Source organism: Cyphellophora attinorum, assembly GCF_001299255.1.
Source record: "Cyphellophora attinorum strain CBS 131958 chromosome Unknown Contig5, whole genome shotgun sequence".
Classification (NCBI taxonomy): domain Eukaryota; kingdom Fungi; phylum Ascomycota; class Eurotiomycetes; order Chaetothyriales; family Cyphellophoraceae; genus Cyphellophora; species Cyphellophora attinorum.
This window is the reverse complement of record NW_017253233.1, coordinates 819,565-837,552: the sequence shown is the minus strand read 5'-3', so window position 1 is coordinate 837,552 and position 17,988 is coordinate 819,565. Positions and strand designations below refer to the sequence as shown.

At 54.1% G+C, this 17,988-nt stretch overlaps 5 protein-coding genes across 5 annotated transcripts; 2 read left to right on the top strand and 3 right to left on the bottom strand.

Annotated features, from left to right (window-relative positions):
* Positions 1-379: 379 nt before the first annotated feature.
* On the bottom strand, positions 380-2,449 carry AB675_6971 (uncharacterized protein; the record flags this gene model as incomplete). The annotated part of the gene is made up of 5 exons (XM_018147301.1): positions 380-415; positions 460-794; positions 851-1,293; positions 1,345-1,748; positions 1,841-2,449. 5 exons carry the CDS (start codon positions 2,447-2,449, stop codon positions 380-382), a joined length of 1,827 nt encoding a protein of 608 aa, XP_018003151.1.
* Positions 2,450-3,322: 873 nt separating this feature from the next.
* Positions 3,323-5,785, bottom strand: AB675_6970 (GTPase-binding protein rid1; the record flags this gene model as incomplete). Its single annotated transcript, XM_018147300.1, has 1 exon — positions 3,323-5,785. The coding sequence occupies one exon, from the start codon at positions 5,783-5,785 to the stop codon at positions 3,323-3,325; it is 2,463 nt and encodes an 820-aa protein (XP_018003604.1).
* Positions 5,786-6,299: 514 nt separating this feature from the next.
* On the bottom strand, positions 6,300-10,900 carry AB675_6969 (Eukaryotic translation initiation factor eIF-1; the record flags this gene model as incomplete). The annotated part of the gene is made up of 6 exons (XM_018147298.1): positions 6,300-7,207; positions 7,255-7,450; positions 8,197-8,535; positions 10,319-10,542; positions 10,595-10,669; positions 10,777-10,900. 6 exons carry the CDS (start codon positions 10,898-10,900, stop codon positions 6,300-6,302), a joined length of 1,866 nt encoding a protein of 621 aa, XP_018003284.1.
* A 328-nt stretch (positions 10,901-11,228) lies between these two features.
* On the top strand, positions 11,229-13,310 carry AB675_6968 (Branchpoint-bridging protein; the record flags this gene model as incomplete). The annotated part of the gene is made up of 6 exons (XM_018147297.1): positions 11,229-11,373; positions 11,427-11,640; positions 11,689-11,906; positions 12,101-12,358; positions 12,487-12,695; positions 12,741-13,310. 6 exons carry the CDS (start codon positions 11,229-11,231, stop codon positions 13,308-13,310), a joined length of 1,614 nt encoding a protein of 537 aa, XP_018003358.1.
* A 4,006-nt stretch (positions 13,311-17,316) lies between these two features.
* On the top strand, positions 17,317-17,810 carry AB675_6966 (Mitochondrial intermembrane space cysteine motif-containing protein MIX17; the record flags this gene model as incomplete). Its single annotated transcript, XM_018147296.1, has 2 exons — positions 17,317-17,411; positions 17,510-17,810. The coding sequence occupies 2 exons, from the start codon at positions 17,317-17,319 to the stop codon at positions 17,808-17,810; spliced, it is 396 nt and encodes a 131-aa protein (XP_018003597.1).
* Between the last annotated feature and the right edge of the window lie 178 nt (positions 17,811-17,988).

Below are 17,988 nucleotides of genomic sequence, written 5' to 3'. Positions count from 1 at the left end.
CACCATCTCTCCATAGCTGCCCATTTGGCAATAACAGTAGCGCTCCTCGTCGTCTTCCTCCTCTTCTTCGGCTTCCACATCGCCATCAATGTCTCCATTCTGAGCGGCGGCGTTGATGTCTTCCCGCGCTGTTGGTGGCGGAGCTCCAGCTGTCGCCAAGGGGGCCGGAAGCTCATTAGTGTTGTAGATGCCGGAGTTGGTGGGTTCGGGTGAGCCCTCGAGAGCATTGCCGTCTTCGAGGAAGGGTGCGCTGCTTGCGGCCGTCTCGTCTTTGGCTTCTGGGTCATCGAGGTCCAGCCCGTCTTCGTCAACGTCCATATCGACATCATCGACGTCGTCCTCTGCTGGGGCGGCTCTGGCTGATGTCCGACCGTCCTTGTCATTTCGTGATCTGGACTGCTGCGACGACTTTTGTCTGCTTCGCTGTCGGCTGGCTGGCCGCGGCTGAGATCTTGGAACGTCCCCACCCAATTCAGCAGGATCTTCATCGTCCGACATCTCCGCATCGATAGGCGTCGCAATGCCGCTTCTGCTGTTCACGGACCTGCCGCTATTGCTTCGCTGCAGACGACCATCCATCGAGCTCTCCTCCTTGAGTCGCTGCGGTGCGCCGTTACCCTGAGAGCCGCCTAGTGTCACGATACTGCCGCTTTTCTTGTGCAGTCTCTTGGGCGGCAGGCCTTTCGGCGACAGTGAGTCGTGCAGGCCGTCATACTTGGGTCGTGGCCGCGCAGGTCGTTTTGCTTTTGCAGCTGCCGTGTTGCCATTCGCACTGGTGCTGACGAGTGCCTCGGCTTCGCTGAATGTACCACAACAGGTGTGCTTGTCTTAGAAGCACGGCCTCTGCCACTGCGATCCAGCCCTGCGGTGGAAAGACGTGGTGAGCTGCCGCCTTTGGTCGATGCGTTGTCCGCGTCTCGTGCCTTGGAAGCAAGCGTAGGGTACGGTTTGCCTGCGGTGTCGGAATCTCTTCTTGCTCTGTCGGCCAGGAAATCCTTCGCCATTGCTGTGGCCACCTCCAACTTCCTGTCTGCCGCTGCCTTTTCCGTGGTGACTTTGCCGGCTGCCGTGCCTTTGGAGCTTGAAGCGGCCGCATTGTTGTTTGCAGTGAGTTTCCCAGGTGCTGCATTCTTTGATCGAGCATGCGGTTCGGTCTGCGTAGAATTCTGTCGAGCTCGTGCAGATACTGGCTTGGCCGCTGCGAGCGCCGGGCTCCGTTTGTAGGCGTCTTTTGGGAACGTGGATGCTAGAGGAGAGGAGGCAAGTCTGGGCGAGTCAGCTGCTGCATTGACTCTGCATCTTGTGGTCAGCATATCTTCCGTTAGTGAGGAAGAACAAACATACCTTTTCCTCGCAACTGCTCCAGCTCCCGCAGGCGCCTTCCTCTTCTTGGTGCCATCCTGCTGCGAGGGCTCTCTAGACATGGCTCTCGCACCCACAGCAACGCTCAGCGATTTTTCCATGGCAACTGCGCCGGCTCGTGCGCCCTTCTTGCCTTTGCCAACTGCGATACCCAACCCAGCAATTTCTGACGCGCTGTCGTTGGCTCTAGTATCCTCTCTTACGAGGTTCCTCTTCTTGCTGTTCTTCGGATCCACGCTCCCACCATCCATCTGCGCCAAGCGATCAAGTCTCTGCTTTGTCTTTGCCGCTACAGCCTCCCTACGGCTCTCGCTCCTTTGAGCAACCTCGTTTTCGTGCATGATGGCCAAATTGTTGTCTCGACGGGAGGTACCCGTTGCAGTGCCCTTTTTCGGCGGGTTGATGTCAGTGAGAGCCAGTGCTTCAGACTGCCCAATCTTGCTTCCTCCGAGATTTCGTCCGCGATGTGAGGCCATACGGTATTGAGTCGGCGGATGTGGTGGGTGAGCTCTTCGTTGGCGTTGTTGATGACATGATTTTTCTCGTCCATAGTTTGCATGTTGTGGGTCAGATTCTGGCGTAGTGCTGCAAAGACCTGTCTGCGCTGTAGGGAGACGTGGCTGGCGGTAGACACTTGTGACGCGCCATCGGCGACTGCGCCTGCGATGCTGTTGGTGGCACTGATCTGTGTAGGATCTTCAACTAGATTAGTCGTCGATGGTGCAGCGCTGTAGGCGAACGTCTGCGGCAACGGTAGCGTGGGCTGAATAGCGTTGCATTGCGTGAGGAGAATCTGCAAATGTTCTTCTGGCTGCCACGCTTTTGCGTCCACCTCTTTCAGCAACGATACGTGTCGTCGGACTTCGCGAGGCAGGGCGGCAATGGCATCGGTAAAGTACTGAATTGCAGGGTAAAAGCCATGCGGTTCTGGTCCATCCTGCGCAGTTGGTGGCTGCAGGGAATTGAGAGAGTACTGTCGCAGACTTGATCCATTCGTCTTGGAGGTACGTGTGGGATTCGTGCGAGTTGTTCGCGCAGTGCTGCGCATGCTGGACGTGCCTAACGCCGGAGCGTAGGTCGTCGCCATCGTGGCTACAACAGGGAGCTCTGCCGGGGCCTCAGTTGGAGTCCAATTCGTGGCATATAAGTGGTGGAAACCGAGCAAAAATTTAGTGACCGACTAAAGTGCCTGACGACAGCGTTCTCGTCGCTGCTGGCAGCGTGTGACGGGTCTGATCAGGTGAAAAAGCGTCGACAGCGTGTCCGATCGCTTGTTAATGGAGGAGCAGCGCCGGCCGGATCAAGTCTTTCTCCGAATTCTACGTCACCTACGCCAAGAGGCAGTGAACGCGTCAAGTCACTGGCAGTGCCAGGCTGTTCGGGCATGAATTGGGCGTTTTCAGCGAGACAGTTGAACCTCACGATTTCTGGCCAGGGCGGGCTCTGAGGGCTGGAACTGTTTTGTAAATCGAGCCAGGAAGTCTGGGAGGAGCCTCACCTGAGCTTCAAGTCGCAGAATCAATCTATCATGAATTTGCCTGCCAGGGAGGTCGCTGTAAGAAATTTGGCGTGAGGTATGTTAATGATAGAGAAAACGCTCATGTCTTGTTCGAACAGCTTGAGTGCTTATCAAACTCGGAGCAAAGAGAGCCGAGAGGGCAAAAACGACTGGTTCGAGCTATTCGTCAGAGAGGCTCGCACAAAGAGCAGTTCATAGCATCAGTCGCTTGCCAGCAACGATACTGCTGCACCTCGACAAATGCCAATCACCATCGCTAGCACACCCGCGGTTGCTGAGGGATATCATTAAGCCAACGTGAAGTCATCCCAACCCGTACAATCCCATCAAAGTCATCACAACCATCCATCGTCCTTCTGCGGCAGTGCACTAATCCCAACATCAAAAGCAATCTTTGGCGGCGCCTCTTCTTTCTTGCCTTTGACAGGACTCTTCTTGGGACTACAGCTCCCATCTCTCGGCGTCCGGACCGCACGTCTTCCACCGACACTGATCTACCTTTGCTGCACGAACCCACACCTTCAGCCCATCGTGTACACCACCGTAAAACTTCTCTTTGCATGTGCGAAGACTTCCGCCCATGACCTTCTCGAAGCCGGACTGTTTCAGTGCGTCGCGAAGCTCGTTTCTGCCTTCCACCGATGTGACGGAAGCAATCAGGCCGTTCATGAGGTCGAGATGGTTGGCAAGGTACTGCGTTGCGTCCCACTCGACGCCGCCAACGTATGGTGCTGCCGGATGAGGGGGGCGCGGCGCTGGAAAGTGTGCTTCCGCGTAGGTCAGCTCTAGGTTGCTGTTTTGTAGCACTGGGACGACATTGAGATGGTGTAAGAAGATCCAGAACACTTCCTTTGTGACGTTGCTGACTTCTTTCTGCCATACGCGGTACGGTCGGGATGTATGCATCTGGGACACAAACTCCAGCGTTTCCTTGCTCTGGTCAGGTACAGGGTCCTGAAGGTACTTGAGGATCTTCCGAGCTCGTGCCTCGAGATGGCCAGATAGCTGGCTCCTGGCAGCACTGAGATGAGCGAAGAGTAGAGAGATGATGACTCCTCGTGTAGTATACTCAGATGGTCCCTTCTTTTCAGGATCAAACAGCATGGCCAATATGCAAGGAAAGAACTCGTCCTCGATCTGCGAGAACCGTTCCATCGCCAGATCAGTCGTACACAGAGCTTTCAGACAGAGCAGCGTCTCATGAAGCAGGTTGTCCTCATGCTCCTCGCGCCACTCGACTTGGCTGATCCGGTATAGGAGCTGCACAACCTCGAGCATTCCACCCTTGAGCACGAATGTATCCGTCCATGTCACTGATTCATTTCGCAGAAGTATTCGTAGCTTGTGCAACTTACCGACTTCCACGAGTGATGGCTTCTGTACCTCTCTAAGGTAGTGGATGAAATCACCAGGCGTGGTCGCGCTATCAGGAGCGGCCAGAGATGCTGTCGATCCAGTGGACCCTAACGACCGAGACGAAGTAGGACGAGATGAGCTCATGTCCACCGACTTGGGCCGAGACTTGCTACGAGATCGTAATGAGCTGCCGGACGACGATTTCTCCTTGTCTTCTTTCGTGGGCGATCCTGGAGCGTCCCGCTTCGTTAGGGTCAAGATGCGACTCCGGGTCCTTGATCTTGACCGTGGTCGTTTACCGTCTTTGGCTTCGCCATCCTCGCTCTTCGGACGCTCGTCAACCTTCTTAGTAGGACTGCGCGATTTCCGCTCATCACCAGATGCTGGTGTGTTGCTAGAGTCGCCGCTGCCAACGCGCTCACCCCTCATAAGAGCGGCCTTGAGCTCCGGCTTCAGATTCCGCATGGTGTCTCTCATGTTGTGCGGAATGTTTCTTGCGTCGAGCACCTTCTCAAAAGCGCTATCCAGTTCTTGTGGACTCAGAGGCTGTGCCTGCTCCACGACAGGTGTCGATGGTGCCGTGTCTCGCGATCGCTTGTTCAATGTGGCGATTGCGTCAAGGACCCTCGACGATCGTTTGCTCTTTTCGGGACTCTTCTGCTTCTCTTCACTGACCTTCGAAGATTTCTGCTCTTTCTTCGGTGACAAGCTCTCCTTCTTCGGCGAGGGAGGTACAAGAGGTGACGAACTGGGTCGACTGGAACTTTGATCTCTGCTCTTCGGCCGCTGCAAGGCGGGCACGTCATCGTCCAGATGCTCGCTGAAGACGGAGCTTCGACTAGAGTTCTGGTGCTGCAGGAACGGCCGTTGTGGAGGCTTGTAGTCCAACGAAGAGGGTGCATAGCCGTGGAAGTTTCTTTGCTCGGCTGGCCGAAACTCCGAGTAGTCTCTGGGCGTGTACATGGAAATCTCATCTTGGGTGCTCCGGCCCTCGGATCCTGGGAACTGTACAACGCCATTCCGTTCTTGTGGCTGCGTAGCAAATTGCTGCCAAATGGGCGTTGGCTCAGCAGGTCTGCTTTTTGTTGGCGAGATGTTCTCTTGGTTCCGTGGTGGCTCCTTCAGGTCCTTCTTAGATCGCTTCCTCAGCAGACCTGCAAGATTTGTCGAGGATTTAGTCTTCTTAGGACTCTTGGTAGGCGATGCCATCTTCTGATCCTCCTGGCGTCCAAGTATGAGATCTTTCAATGACACAGAGCTTCCAGTCTTCTGGTGCATCGGCGGCCTGGCACCCGTAGTTCCATCGCTCTGCTTTGTTGGTACCTTCTGGGCTTGAGGGGGACTGTTGATGTGTCGCTCGCCCAAAGGACTCGGGCTGTGATAGATTTCTGCTGTCGAAACTTGCTGGTTCTGTTTCGTAGGGCTGTTGTCTCGTCGACGGCCTCGAAGCACGTCTCCAACTGAAGGCACTCTGCGATGCTGTTTGCGGGGTGATGTTGAGGTGTGAGGATCCTCGTATATCTGCGCAGCCTGCTGCACCGTAGGCATCTTCGCAACCAAAAAGCTGAAAATGCTCGTCTATGATGCAGTCATAAGCACTGTCTATGCTAATTGGCAGATGCACTTAATAAAAGCTGCTGGGCCGTACCGACGTACGCGAGTGGTCATCGGTCGCGATCCAGGTCTGTTTTCGCCAAGCCGTTGCTGCGGCAACTACAAGTCCGCTTACAACGTACCTGCCATGCCTGAACCTTGAACACCTCTTTACTCAAGCAGTCACGTACTGTTCGACCGACAAAACGCGCCTGCCATGTGGATAAGAGATCGAATTCAGATCTTAGGTTTGCAGGCAGGAATGGAGGAATGGGCGCGATCTCGGAGATTGGGCAACAGTCACGTCAGTACCCGGGTAGACGACTGCTGCGAAATACATGTATTCAATAGCAGTTGCGGTTGAATGGGTACTCCGTAGGTAGACATCTCTTCAGATGTCCCTGCCGCCATTACACCTCCATCTATGAACGCGCTGCACATCTCCCTTCTCTTCCAATGATCTGTAGTATCATTCCCGGTGATCGCGCGGCAAGTCCCCATTCATAACCAGCAACATCATAGCCTCATCGAAACGCTGGATGGTCGGAAGTCCAAAGTGGTGTCGTCCTTTCCACATCAAATTCAACAGAGTTGTGTACCCAAGCCAATGCATTAAGCCTAAACAAGCAACTCCCACCGGCGCCAGTTGGCCCCATTCTACCCATTGTCCACCTTCATAGCCGCACTCTTTCAGCAAGCTAACGATCGCGATCATCGATGCGATGATCTGAGGAATGTGCTCAAGCTGTGCGGTCGAGGTGGTGGCAATGCATTTGGTGTATGAGATTTGTATGTAGGGAACCGGTATACCGAGCCACCTTATTGGCTGGAATCGTATGGCTTCAGGACTGACTGCGTGGGAGCTTTCTGCTCCAGAAAGCTCTGCTAATTCGATCGGCGCTGATTCATCGGTCTGGAGAGTTTGGTCTGCAGCTTCGACTTTGGTCTTCCGCTCGCTGTCATCGAAGGTGTGAGTGAGGGTCAGACTGCGGACGATCGACCTTATCACGCCCAGTAGTTTGATGGCATAAAATAACCAGGCCACGTTACCGAGTCTGGAAAACTTTTCAGGGGCGAAATCGTCATGGTAGAAGAACGGGCCAGTAAAGCCTCCCCACCATAGTACGCGGAACCGCCATGGATCTGGTTCCTTGAGAGCATCACTGTGGCTCACGACGTAACCGATGACTCCAACAGCGACTAGTTGAGCCACGCACGTGGAATAGACTAGCTTGCGCGCAGCGAGTACTTCTTTGTCGACCAGCATTATTGACAGCACCGAGGACGAGAGGTCTATTGAGATGAGGACAGCCAGAAGCTCGGGGATTTTGAGATCTCTGAAGCGGCTGCAGAGATTGATGGCTAAACAGCCCATGTCTGTTGAAGTGAGCACTCGAAGACAATTGGCAGTTACGAAGACTCACTGAAAAGCTGTGCTACCCCAAGTTCCTTAGCCCCAGAACTCGCGACATGGAAGTAGCCTAAAAGCGAAGTGACGATCATGCCAGCAGCAGGGGCGAATGTGCTGAATTGAACTCCTTTACCAACGATGTCAGCGTTGAGATCTGTGGCGTCTGCGGGAGGGCCGTCATACGGAGGCATACATGCCATGTAGATGAACTGAATGAATGTCCATATAAAAGCCGCGGCGTGCAAGCATTGAGAGCATCGGAGAAGATCTCGCCGGTTGGCTGTGGGCGCTCGATCTGCAAGCGGGTTCGAGTTCCCACCGGCACGGCGACGCCAACATTTTGATGCTGCTAAGATGACGTTCACCTCCAACAACGAAGAGCATACAGAAACACAAAAGGCGACCAAGCAGCCAAGGGCCCACCAGAAGTCATGCTTCATCGTAATGTGAAGGCTTCGACACGCAAACCCTCGTATGTGAAGACTGGTGTAGCTTCAAGGCCACTTGTGGAAAAATTTTCAGCATATTACCTGCAAGTCAGCAGTGCGGTCTTTCTATGTGGCAACTGTAGGGGTTTGCTGCTGTTGTTGTTGTCCCCAGCAAGGATTGGGCTTTGATCCATTCTTCCAAATATGCCTACCTATGCAGCTTGCTGCTTTTCATTGATTCCTGTGAAAGGGTTCAGATCCGGAGAAGCTTCATGAGGTGCTTGTCATCGACGTCTTCTGACATGGAAGTTCTTCTCCTAGCCTGTCTGGGTTATGGCATCGGCTGTCGCGAGTGCGAAAGCGTGGCCGTGACCAGGACATCAAAGATCCGCCTTCCCAATCCTCACAACCTCACCCCACAACAACTCAATCTTCAACGCCTGCCGCCAAAGGAATTCTCCCCAGCTCTCCTCCCTCCACACAACCATATTCCAATGCAACAGGCCCACCACCGCCAACAGACTCACCAGACTACTCCCAGCCATCGCATACAGACACTTACTCCGCAATACCAATCGCCTCCGCCGATCATCCCGGTCCTTCTCAATCGAGATATCCTGCTGGGTGCAGAAATATAACAACAGGAGCACGATGGAGATGATGATCCAGATCGGGAAGCTGCGGCTAAGCGCGGCGAGGTTGGGTTGGAAGGCCCCGAGTAGGCGGAAGCATTGAATGCCGATATAGGAGAGGAGGATGGACATGCTGAGGAGGCGGAGCGTGACGGCAAAGGGGGAGTAGTGTAGAAGCCAGCGGGACATGAGAGAGGAGGCGAAGAGGTGGGCGAGGTAGGCTGATGTGCCAGCCTGGAGAGGTACTTATTAGCAGGTGCAGATCAGATGCGAGGAAGCGTGCCAGTCTCTCAAGCCATCGAATTCGTGGACATACCCAAAGATAGCTCAGCACAACCTGCAGTACACACATACGAAAGTGCTCAGTCCTCGTAGAAGACCATACCGGCCCAGTGATTCCCACAGGCTGCCCAGTGAGGGCGTCGACAGTGTTCGCGTGCTTAGCGACCTGAAACAGTCGTAATGCCGTCAATGGCACCCAGACCAATGCCGCTCCCGTAGAAAGCGCTCGACAGAGCATCAACGGTATGTACCATCTTTTGCGAACTCCAAGCGCTACCGCGACCCGCGGGTAACGTGCGCTTCGGCGCACTCCGACGTTGACATCGCCACCGCTGACGCTGGTGTTGGCGCTGATCTGGTTCTCCGATAGCAGCGAGCGCTCGTATGGGGGCGATGGTTCACCGAATGCGGTCGCCAGCGGGACTCGTGTCTGCGGCGTCGAGCGGCCGCATCGCAGACAGACGGTCCAGCGAGAGCCTGACGCACGTGATGCACGAGCTGAGTCCGAGCTCACAGTGTTCAAGATTCAGCATGAACTCCTGGGATGCTGCGAAGTGAGGGCATGCGACATGCGACATGAGAATGATCGGGGATGTATTTCCGCCGAGCGGGAAAGCTTGGCATAGGCAGGGGCATGGCCTCGCGCAATCACTGTCGGTCTTCAAGGATATGTCACACCGCGAAATAGTGCCTCGTAGGTGAATTCAACTACTGTTCCATCGGAGACCCGATCCAGCACCTTCGAAATATCACAGAGCTCAACTTCAAAACAGCAAAAACAAATGAATGTCTAGCAGCACCTAGAATCGAACTAGGATCTTCTGTTCACGAGGGTGTTACCACCTCTGTGCGATGTGCTCGCCGTTGCACCATGCCGCTGATAATCGAACTCGGAGGCAATGGTTGGGATTGATACGCAAAAATCCACAATCACAAATATATCAACCTCACCCCAGAGCGGAACCTTGAATTTACTGTGCCGTCAGTAGCAGTAAAGCAAATTCCAGTGCCACCCGTGGACGAAAGACTCTGGAGCAAGGGTCATGGAGTAGGACAGAAGAAAGGATAGCACCTGTTTTAAATGACATGGCAGCGAAGTCAGATCAGTGACCATTGCTGTGCTCCAGGTGACCGGAACTGAACTTGACTCGGGTCGTTTGCAAGAAACCCGGCCTGAACAGATCTCAAGGTGACATCAGCGGTTTTGGGCGAATGGTTTGCACGAAAGGGCCTCAAAGATGAGAAGATCCATCGCTTGCGACATCACCATGCGGAGACTTCCAAACGATGCTCTGAGGAACACATACTCATTGCTGCATGTGATGCGCACGCACTATCTGTGTTGGAGGCCGGAACTGATTAAAGATAGGCAGGCCTTCCTTACCACCTGGATTAAGAATTCGCCCACCTGAAAGTCTGCCTGTCGTGGTCGATTACCTCGACGTGCCCTTATCCTCCTGCTTGTACATGTGGCTCCCGAAATGTGTATCGAAACGCCGTACCTGTCGTGTCTCGTGTCATCTGACTGCTGAGAACGGTCATGGCGGTCGTGGACCGGATTGATCTATATGTCGATCACGGTTCATGGTCGGTCATTGGTAAGCACTTCGCTGCTAATCGTCCTCCATGGCTATGCTGAGCAGCAGCACGCGGACACAGGTCGAAGCGTTTAGAAACCATGGACCTAGTACGAAGTCAGCGATAGGGATTTTGGTCCACGGGAGAATAGTCTTACCTTGATGGTCTTGGAGTCTAGCTCGAGACCATCCTTTGCGACCAAGAATTCTTGAACATCCTTGCGTTGATCGCCCTGAAGCTGGATCACCTCGCCCATCTCACTGTCGGTAACGATGGTTCCATTGCAAGCGAACTTCTTCTTGATCACCTTGAGAATCTTCTTCTGATCGAACTTCTTCGGGAGGCCTTGAACAGTCGTCAAAGTCTTACGACCATTGCGCTCTGGGATGCTCGTTAGTCGGGCGATCGAGGCTGTAACTCGGAGGTTGCTTACGCTGGATGCGGATGTGAATGTAATTCTGGGTTTGCTTAGACTCCCCAGTATCGTCGTCGGCCTCCGCGAAGGGGTCTGAGTCACAAGTTAGCCGCTGATCGTCATCTCATTGATCGGGCGTCAGGCAAGATATGCGATTAGGTCGTGATCGCTGGCGCATGACACTGGCGATGCTCTTCTACCGTCCGCGGCGGTCGCGATGTCACGCTGACCATAATCGCGGGCGGCAAGGTGGTGAAAACTGGTGGCGGATCGGGCTGGGAGGGGCTTACCAAAGGTCTTGAGATTTTGGATTTGAGTTGACATAAACGCGTGCGTTTGTGGTGTTCCTTGGATGAAAGAGTCTGCAACTATTCTCTGTGTAGTATCAAGTACTGTCTTGGTGGTTGTGAGTGGAGAGTGGAGAGTCTGGTTGATTTGCAAGAAGAAGTGTTGACAAGTGTTTGAAGGAGGAGATGCGGGCGCAGCTGAGGCAACTTCATTCACTCTGCCAAGTGATACGGTGTGGCGAACAGACCAGCTGGGCAGCCTGAGTCATTTGAAATTATTAAGGTATTCCAGACTCGACTTCAGCCTGCAATCCATTCTCGACCTCACGAATCCTTTCGAATTGCATCCTCGCTAATCCTTCAAGATGTCGTGGCGTAATCAAGGAATCACTGGCTCCAACAACATTCCGCTCGGGAATCGTCGTCGGTTCGGCGACAGTAATGGTGACTCGCGCGATGAAGCTCCATCTTATGGGGACTCTGCGAAGCGTGGTCGCAGTCCTGCCAGAGGTATGTCCCATCCATTTCATCACACACACACTGGAGATACTAACATGATATAGCTGAACCTGCTGCCGATGGCGTGAAACGACGTAGGAAGCGCAACCGTTGGGGTGATGCTACCGATAACAAGGCTGCTGGTCTGATGGGACTGCCTACCATGATCCAGGCCAACATGACCTCTGAACAGCTTGAAGCTTACACCCTTCATCTTCGTATCGAAGAAATCAGTCAGAAGCTCAGGATCAACGATGTCATCCCCGGAGATGGCGACAGGTACGTTCCGACCATACCGTCTGCCGAACCAGAACTAACCCGCAGCAGATCGCCATCGCCTCCCCCACAGTACGACAACTTCGGACGACGTGTCAACACCAGAGAATTTCGCTACCGCAAGAGACTCGAAGATGAACGCCACAAGCTGATCGAAAAGGCCATGAAGACCATCCCTAACTACCACCCGCCTTCTGACTACAGACGTCCCACCAAGACGCAAGAGAAGGTCTATGTGCCTGTCAACGACTATCCCGAGATCAACTTCAGTATGCTAACTAACCCTCTAACTCTGTTGCAAGCACTTGCTTTCCTAACCTTGCGGTCTATCGTCTGCTTAAATCTATGCGATGGGTGGCCGCATTGTACCCGTCCACTAACTACATTTCCTGCCGTTTGCTTTTACAAGAACTCAAACACTAACACTTAGCTTTCTCCTCCTCTTAAGTTGGTTTACTTATAGGTCCTCGTGGCAACACCCTGAAGAAGATGGAGTCCGAGTCACAGGCCAAGATCGCCATCCGCGGCAAAGGCTCCGTCAAGGAGGGCAAAGGCCGGTCTGACGCCGCTCACACCAGCAACCAGGAAGAAGATTTGCACTGTCTGATCATGGCCGACACCGAAGAAAAGGTCAACAAGGCGAAAGAACTGATTCACAACGTCATCGAGACCGCAGCTTCCATTCCCGAAGGACAGAACGAGCTGAAGCGAAACCAGCTGCGTGAGTTGCGGCCCTCAACGGAACTCTTCGCGACGACGAGAACCAGGCCTGCCAGAATTGTAAGCTAACCTTGAAAGGATGTTCCGTGGCGGGATGTTCTTGCATCACTTATGCTAACCTGTATATAGGTGGTCAAATCGGACATCGCAAGTACGACTGCCCCGAGCAGCGTAACTTCACCGCCAACATCATCTGTCGTGTCTGCGGCAATGCTGGTCACATGGCTCGCGACTGCCCTGACCGACAACGCGGCTCAGACTCCCGCAACCAAGGTCCAGGCTTCAATGGTCCACAACGTCGTGTTGGTGGCGGCGATAACGTTGATCGCGAGATGGACGTAAGTGCTCCACCCATCCATCATCTAACCAAGCTAACAAGACAGAACCTCATGCAAGAACTCTCCGGCAATCCTTCGAACGGTACCGCAGGTCGTATCGAAGCTGGTCCAGCCAGCGGCAACCCATGGGATCAGAGCGGCTACAGTGCTGGTGGCGGTGGCGGCGAAAGTGCACGTCCTTGGGAGAACCGTCCTCCTGCTGCATCTGGAGGAGCGGCTCCCTGGCAACGCGACCGACAGAGCGATTATCCTTCCAGTGCTGGCGGTTCGGCCGCTCCGTGGGCCCAACCTCAGGACAATGGCAATTATGGCGGCTACGGCAGCGCTCCAGGCGCGCCAGGTGGGGGCGGTGCTGCTCCATGGCAAGCTCAGGCTCCTCCACCTCCCCCTGGTGGCAACTACGGCTATGGTGGTGGCTATCCAGGCTACGATCAAGGCGGCTACGGCTCGGCAGCACCTCCTCCACCTCCTGGCTTGAGTGAGTTCCTCCAGCAGTACCAGCAGCAAGGCGCCCCACCTCCACCACCATCCGACATCCCAGCGCCTCCGCCAGACTATGGTCAGGCTCCGCCTCCACCTCCTGGTGATGTTCCTCCTCCACCACCGCCTGCGTAATGGAACATTGTGGACCATCGTGGGCAAGGCCTAAGAAATCACGTACCCGACAGACTGTGCACGCGCTGAGGCCGTGATCCTGAACGAACGGAACATCATTTCGCATGGGCTTCGTGAAGGTGTGCAGAGGTCTCCCAGAGGCTCAGAACAGAGCAGCGGCCAGCACGAATGTGAAGGTCTAGTCCCGAATTTCGCGAAGTCTGATCGCTCTCAGTATGCGGAATGCATGACCTTGTATCATCATATTAGGAGTAGCTGAATTCAAAATGTCGACATAGCATGCGCTGCTCATGTCTGTCCGAAGAATTGTTCTCGAGCAGTGTTATTTTCGCCTGTATTTGAATCACTGCTCTTGCTGGAACAACACAAGACAATTGGAAGTAGCGAGGTGTGACTTGACGCAAACCACGACTTCCAAGAATGACTTCCCTGTTTCACAATTTCGGAAACTCCTCGCAACAAATAATCCATTGTCGGTGTTGTTTCATCCTTCGTATCCATCAGAACCTATGATTTGTGTCCTCTAACCATGGCCATTGCTATGTCGTACAGGACACGAACCGAGTGGGTATGCACCGCCACCCCTAACAACCATGTTGACACTCCATAACCAGCTGGCCTTGATATCCAATACGCAAAGCATTCTACGCGGCCAACGTCAAGCTTTTGGAGCTTCCTAGCGGTCCTTCACAACTACGCTTGATGACACGCCAAGTTTGGGGCCATCTGAGGTCCTTCCACAAAGGTGAAGACCGGATTGGACATTCGTCTCTACTCCCCCTTTTAAGATTTCAACAACCGAAGAGAGATGTTGCTAGCACACACCTATCAATAGCCCTACCGTTGACCAGAGCATACCATGTTTGATCCACGCTATCCCTCGGCGCGCCGTGCTTGTGCGCTATTATCTAGTTGTGGTCGCTCGAATTTTAGCGGCACCACGTTCATGTCAGTACTGAATCCTTCGACAGCCCGGTCATTCTTTCCTTCCTCATGAAGGGTATGTGGTATATCAACGAAGCTGGGAGATGCTGACATCGTCAGCTCCTTCCCTTAAGTTTAGCCAGGAGGATGCAAAGCATTGGAAGCCGCTGACGACCCGAACGCCATGGCTCCTGTCCCTGGTGATATTTGTGGTAGCCTGTGTTATTGCCATCGAGCTGGCACTGCGCAGCGACCACGGGCCAGGCCAGGACAATCCTACAGCATCGCAGCTCGCTCGAAGGCAGAATGGAACGGTGCCATCGAGCACGACTGACAGTGCCGCGGACACCGGTGCTGACGATATCGAGAGTATCGAGATCGACGATGCTGGAACCAGCATCTCTGCAACATACGCTGCTGCGGAGGACTTTATAACGATGACAAGTCTCGATGCGACAAGCACTCCTGCGACATGCATATCTTGTTATCCTGCCGCAGAGGATTTCGTGACATTGACGAGTCTTGACAAAGCGACCGCTCCTTCTGCTACTACTACTACCAAATCCAAGACCGAGATTATAGTAGCGACTTCGGCCGATGCGGATGACTTTGTCTCCCTCACCTCGTTTTCAGCCAATCCAGAGGATTTCGTCACCCTTACCTCGTCCGTCAACGACATCACGGCGGCTCCAGGAGTGACGTCGCCCACAATAACGGATGCATCAGACCGAGTGCTGTCAACTGTTGTGGTCGCTGCCACGGATCCGACAGCGGCACCGTCGACCCTCGAGATCATTCCTACCATTATCACTGTAGTCAGCGCTGGATCCACTGCTGTGCTGTCTACGACTACAGCGATACCAGCAAGGCCCATCCCGACAGCATCTAAGGTCAAGGCGTCTCAAGTACAACTGTCTACTTCATTTGGCTCACTTCACTACGTGATGGCCACTTACCTGGCCGTCATTCTAGCTGTCGTCATCATGGTTCTTTGGAGTCTGACCTACTCTGCTCTGAAGATGATGGAGCCTTTCCATCAACTCTCAAAGGAGGGCGGCGCTACCACCAAGGAGTCATTGGCTGCCAACTATCTGTCCTCCAGCTATGGTCTTCCCCACATGCGCCATATCTTCAGCCGGCATTGGACTATGCTGTTTGGGACATTGACGTGTAATATCATTGCTACTCTGGGCCCTCTCAGCTCTGAGCTAATGTCCGTCGTCGCGACCCAGATCTGTCCAACAGCATCTGGCGAAGCCAGCTGTGTGCGCCGGTATGGGTCATCAATATTCCTATTGCACGTGCCATTCAAGTTCTGCTGCTCTTCATAGCGGTTCTCATCATAACTTTGATCGTTCTGAACTTCCGGCGCAAGTCCGGCATTTTCAGCAACCCGTCGAAAATAGCTACGATTGCTGCGCTATTGTCCCATGACAGCATTCGACATGACCTTCGCGGCATCAGTCAAGCAAGTACCGATAAAGAAATCCTTGCCAAGTTGGCCGGCAGTCGGTACTCGCTTGAAGCCATTCGAGGGAATCACACGGAACAACTCCAGTACAGCCTCGTCAACACAGATTCTTCCCAGAGTGATTGGTCAGTCCACCACAAACCGCACGCTCCCCTCGTCAAGCAAGACTACCACTACTCCACACATCAAGTCCAGCCACCTCTCCTCTCAGAACCCTCCAAAGACTCACAATCCTTTCCACAACACCACCGCGTGCTCCGAGATCTCCTCTTCACCATCGCCATCCTAGGTCTGTTCGGCGTTGTCTTAGCATACTACCTCATCGGCGGCGACAACTCATTCAACAACTTCTTCAACTCCAAGACTTTCGGCCCAAACTTCCTCCTCACAACCGCCGCAAGCCTCATCGACGAAGAATGGAAAACACTAGAGCGGGAAATACGCATCATGGCACCGTACCGCCAGCTAGGACGAGGAAGTGCCAGCGCCGAAAAGTCTGTACTGGTTGATAACGGGGGAATCTACATCAGCAGTCCCATTGATGCTCTTCGACGTGGAGAGTACCTCCACGTCGCGGTCGCCATCACTGCGATCCTGTCGGATGTTCTGATCATCGCCGTGTCTGGCGTGCCGTTGGCGGATGGGCAGATACAGGCGGCGTTCAAATACAGCTCCTGGATCACGATGGTCATATGCGCGTGGATGTTGGTCATGATGGGTTGCGTGTTGTGGTGGAGAGCGCAGGTCAGGAAGTTGAAGATGCCGAGGGAGCCAGGGACGATCTTGGCGGTGGCGTTGATGCTGGTGAATGAGGGCAACGGAGTTGTGGAGGAGTATAGAGAGTGGGCTGTTGCATCTGGGGCTGCTGCTAGGGATGGGAAAGTCAGGAGAAGGGGAAATAGGTATTATGGAGGATGGCAGCAGATGGAGGAGGGTAGGGAGAGGTGGTGTATTGGCGTGCATAGTACAGGGTTGGCGGAGGGCTATGAGCGGTGATGAAGTGAGAGATGGTCCCCTCCTCGGATGGACAAGGAGCGGCCTGAGAATGGCGTTGATGCAAGATGCTTCAGAACGACCTTCCGCCTCCCTCGTAGCTGACTGCTGAGCGTACATGTATTCAGACACGCGTGCTTAAGAATCTGCTTTGCGGTCCCCAGCACTCAGCTATTCAAAGCCATCGCACGAGAGTGCTGGACCGTGCTCCATTGCAACTTGCCGTTGATGTTCCCACAGCACCTAACAAGACATAGCCTCCTCGTCATGATCCAGTCACCCGGTTCAAGTGAAGCACTGAAGGCTCACTGCTCTCTGCTCGAATCTTCTCCGAGGCCGAGTTGGAGACACGTGTTGAAGCAACCAATCGGAGGCAATATTTTGACGTCCACCACAAGTGTACATTTACTTCAACCTCCGTCCTCTACTTCCCTCTTCGACTCACGTACTTCTCTTCATCCATCACCCAACCTCTCATTACCACCGGAACACTTCCCAAATCCACCCTCATTCCACAAAGATGCCTCGTCGCGGCGGTCCATCCCCTCGTGCCTCGGCACCCTCACGCCCAGCTGCACCGGCCCCGAGCAGAGCTCCTGCGCCTCCGCAGCAGCACCTATGTCTACTGCCACCGCTCCTGCTAAGCAAGCTCCTCCTCCCGCGCAGGCTGGACAGAGCCCCGGTTTGTTCGGTCAGATGGCTTCCACCGCTGCGTAAGTACTCCATAGCCAGTCAGCTAAGCTTCGCCTGCTCGCCACCCGAAATTAGAATGCATGACTACAGACACAGAATACTGATATCATCTCCACAGCGGCGTCGCAGTCGGCTCCTCCATAGGCCACGCCATCGGCGGTTTCTTCGGCGGCGGCTCCTCCTCCCAGCCCGCTGAGCAACAATACCAACAGCCTGCTGAGTCGTATGCTCAACCCGGTGGCGCTATGGACAATAATCTCTACAACTCCTCGTCACCTCAAGCCCAGGCTTCGGGCCCTTGCGCGATGAATATCAAGCAGTACACGGACTGCATGACGCAAAATCAGGGAGACATGAATATCTGCGGGTGGTATTTGGATCAGTTGAAGGCTTGTCAGGCTGCTGCGCGGCAGTACTAGAGCGCCAGCTCTAGATTGTACTTGGGACTGGCTAGGCGGCCGAGACATCCCACAAGCCTGTTGAGGGAGGTCCGACTTAAACGGCTCGGTTCTGCATAGGAAGAGAACCAGCATGGGCTGCATACCGGTGTTGCATTTTCAAGCATAGGCCAGGAAAAGAGAGAGCTCTTTGAAGGGG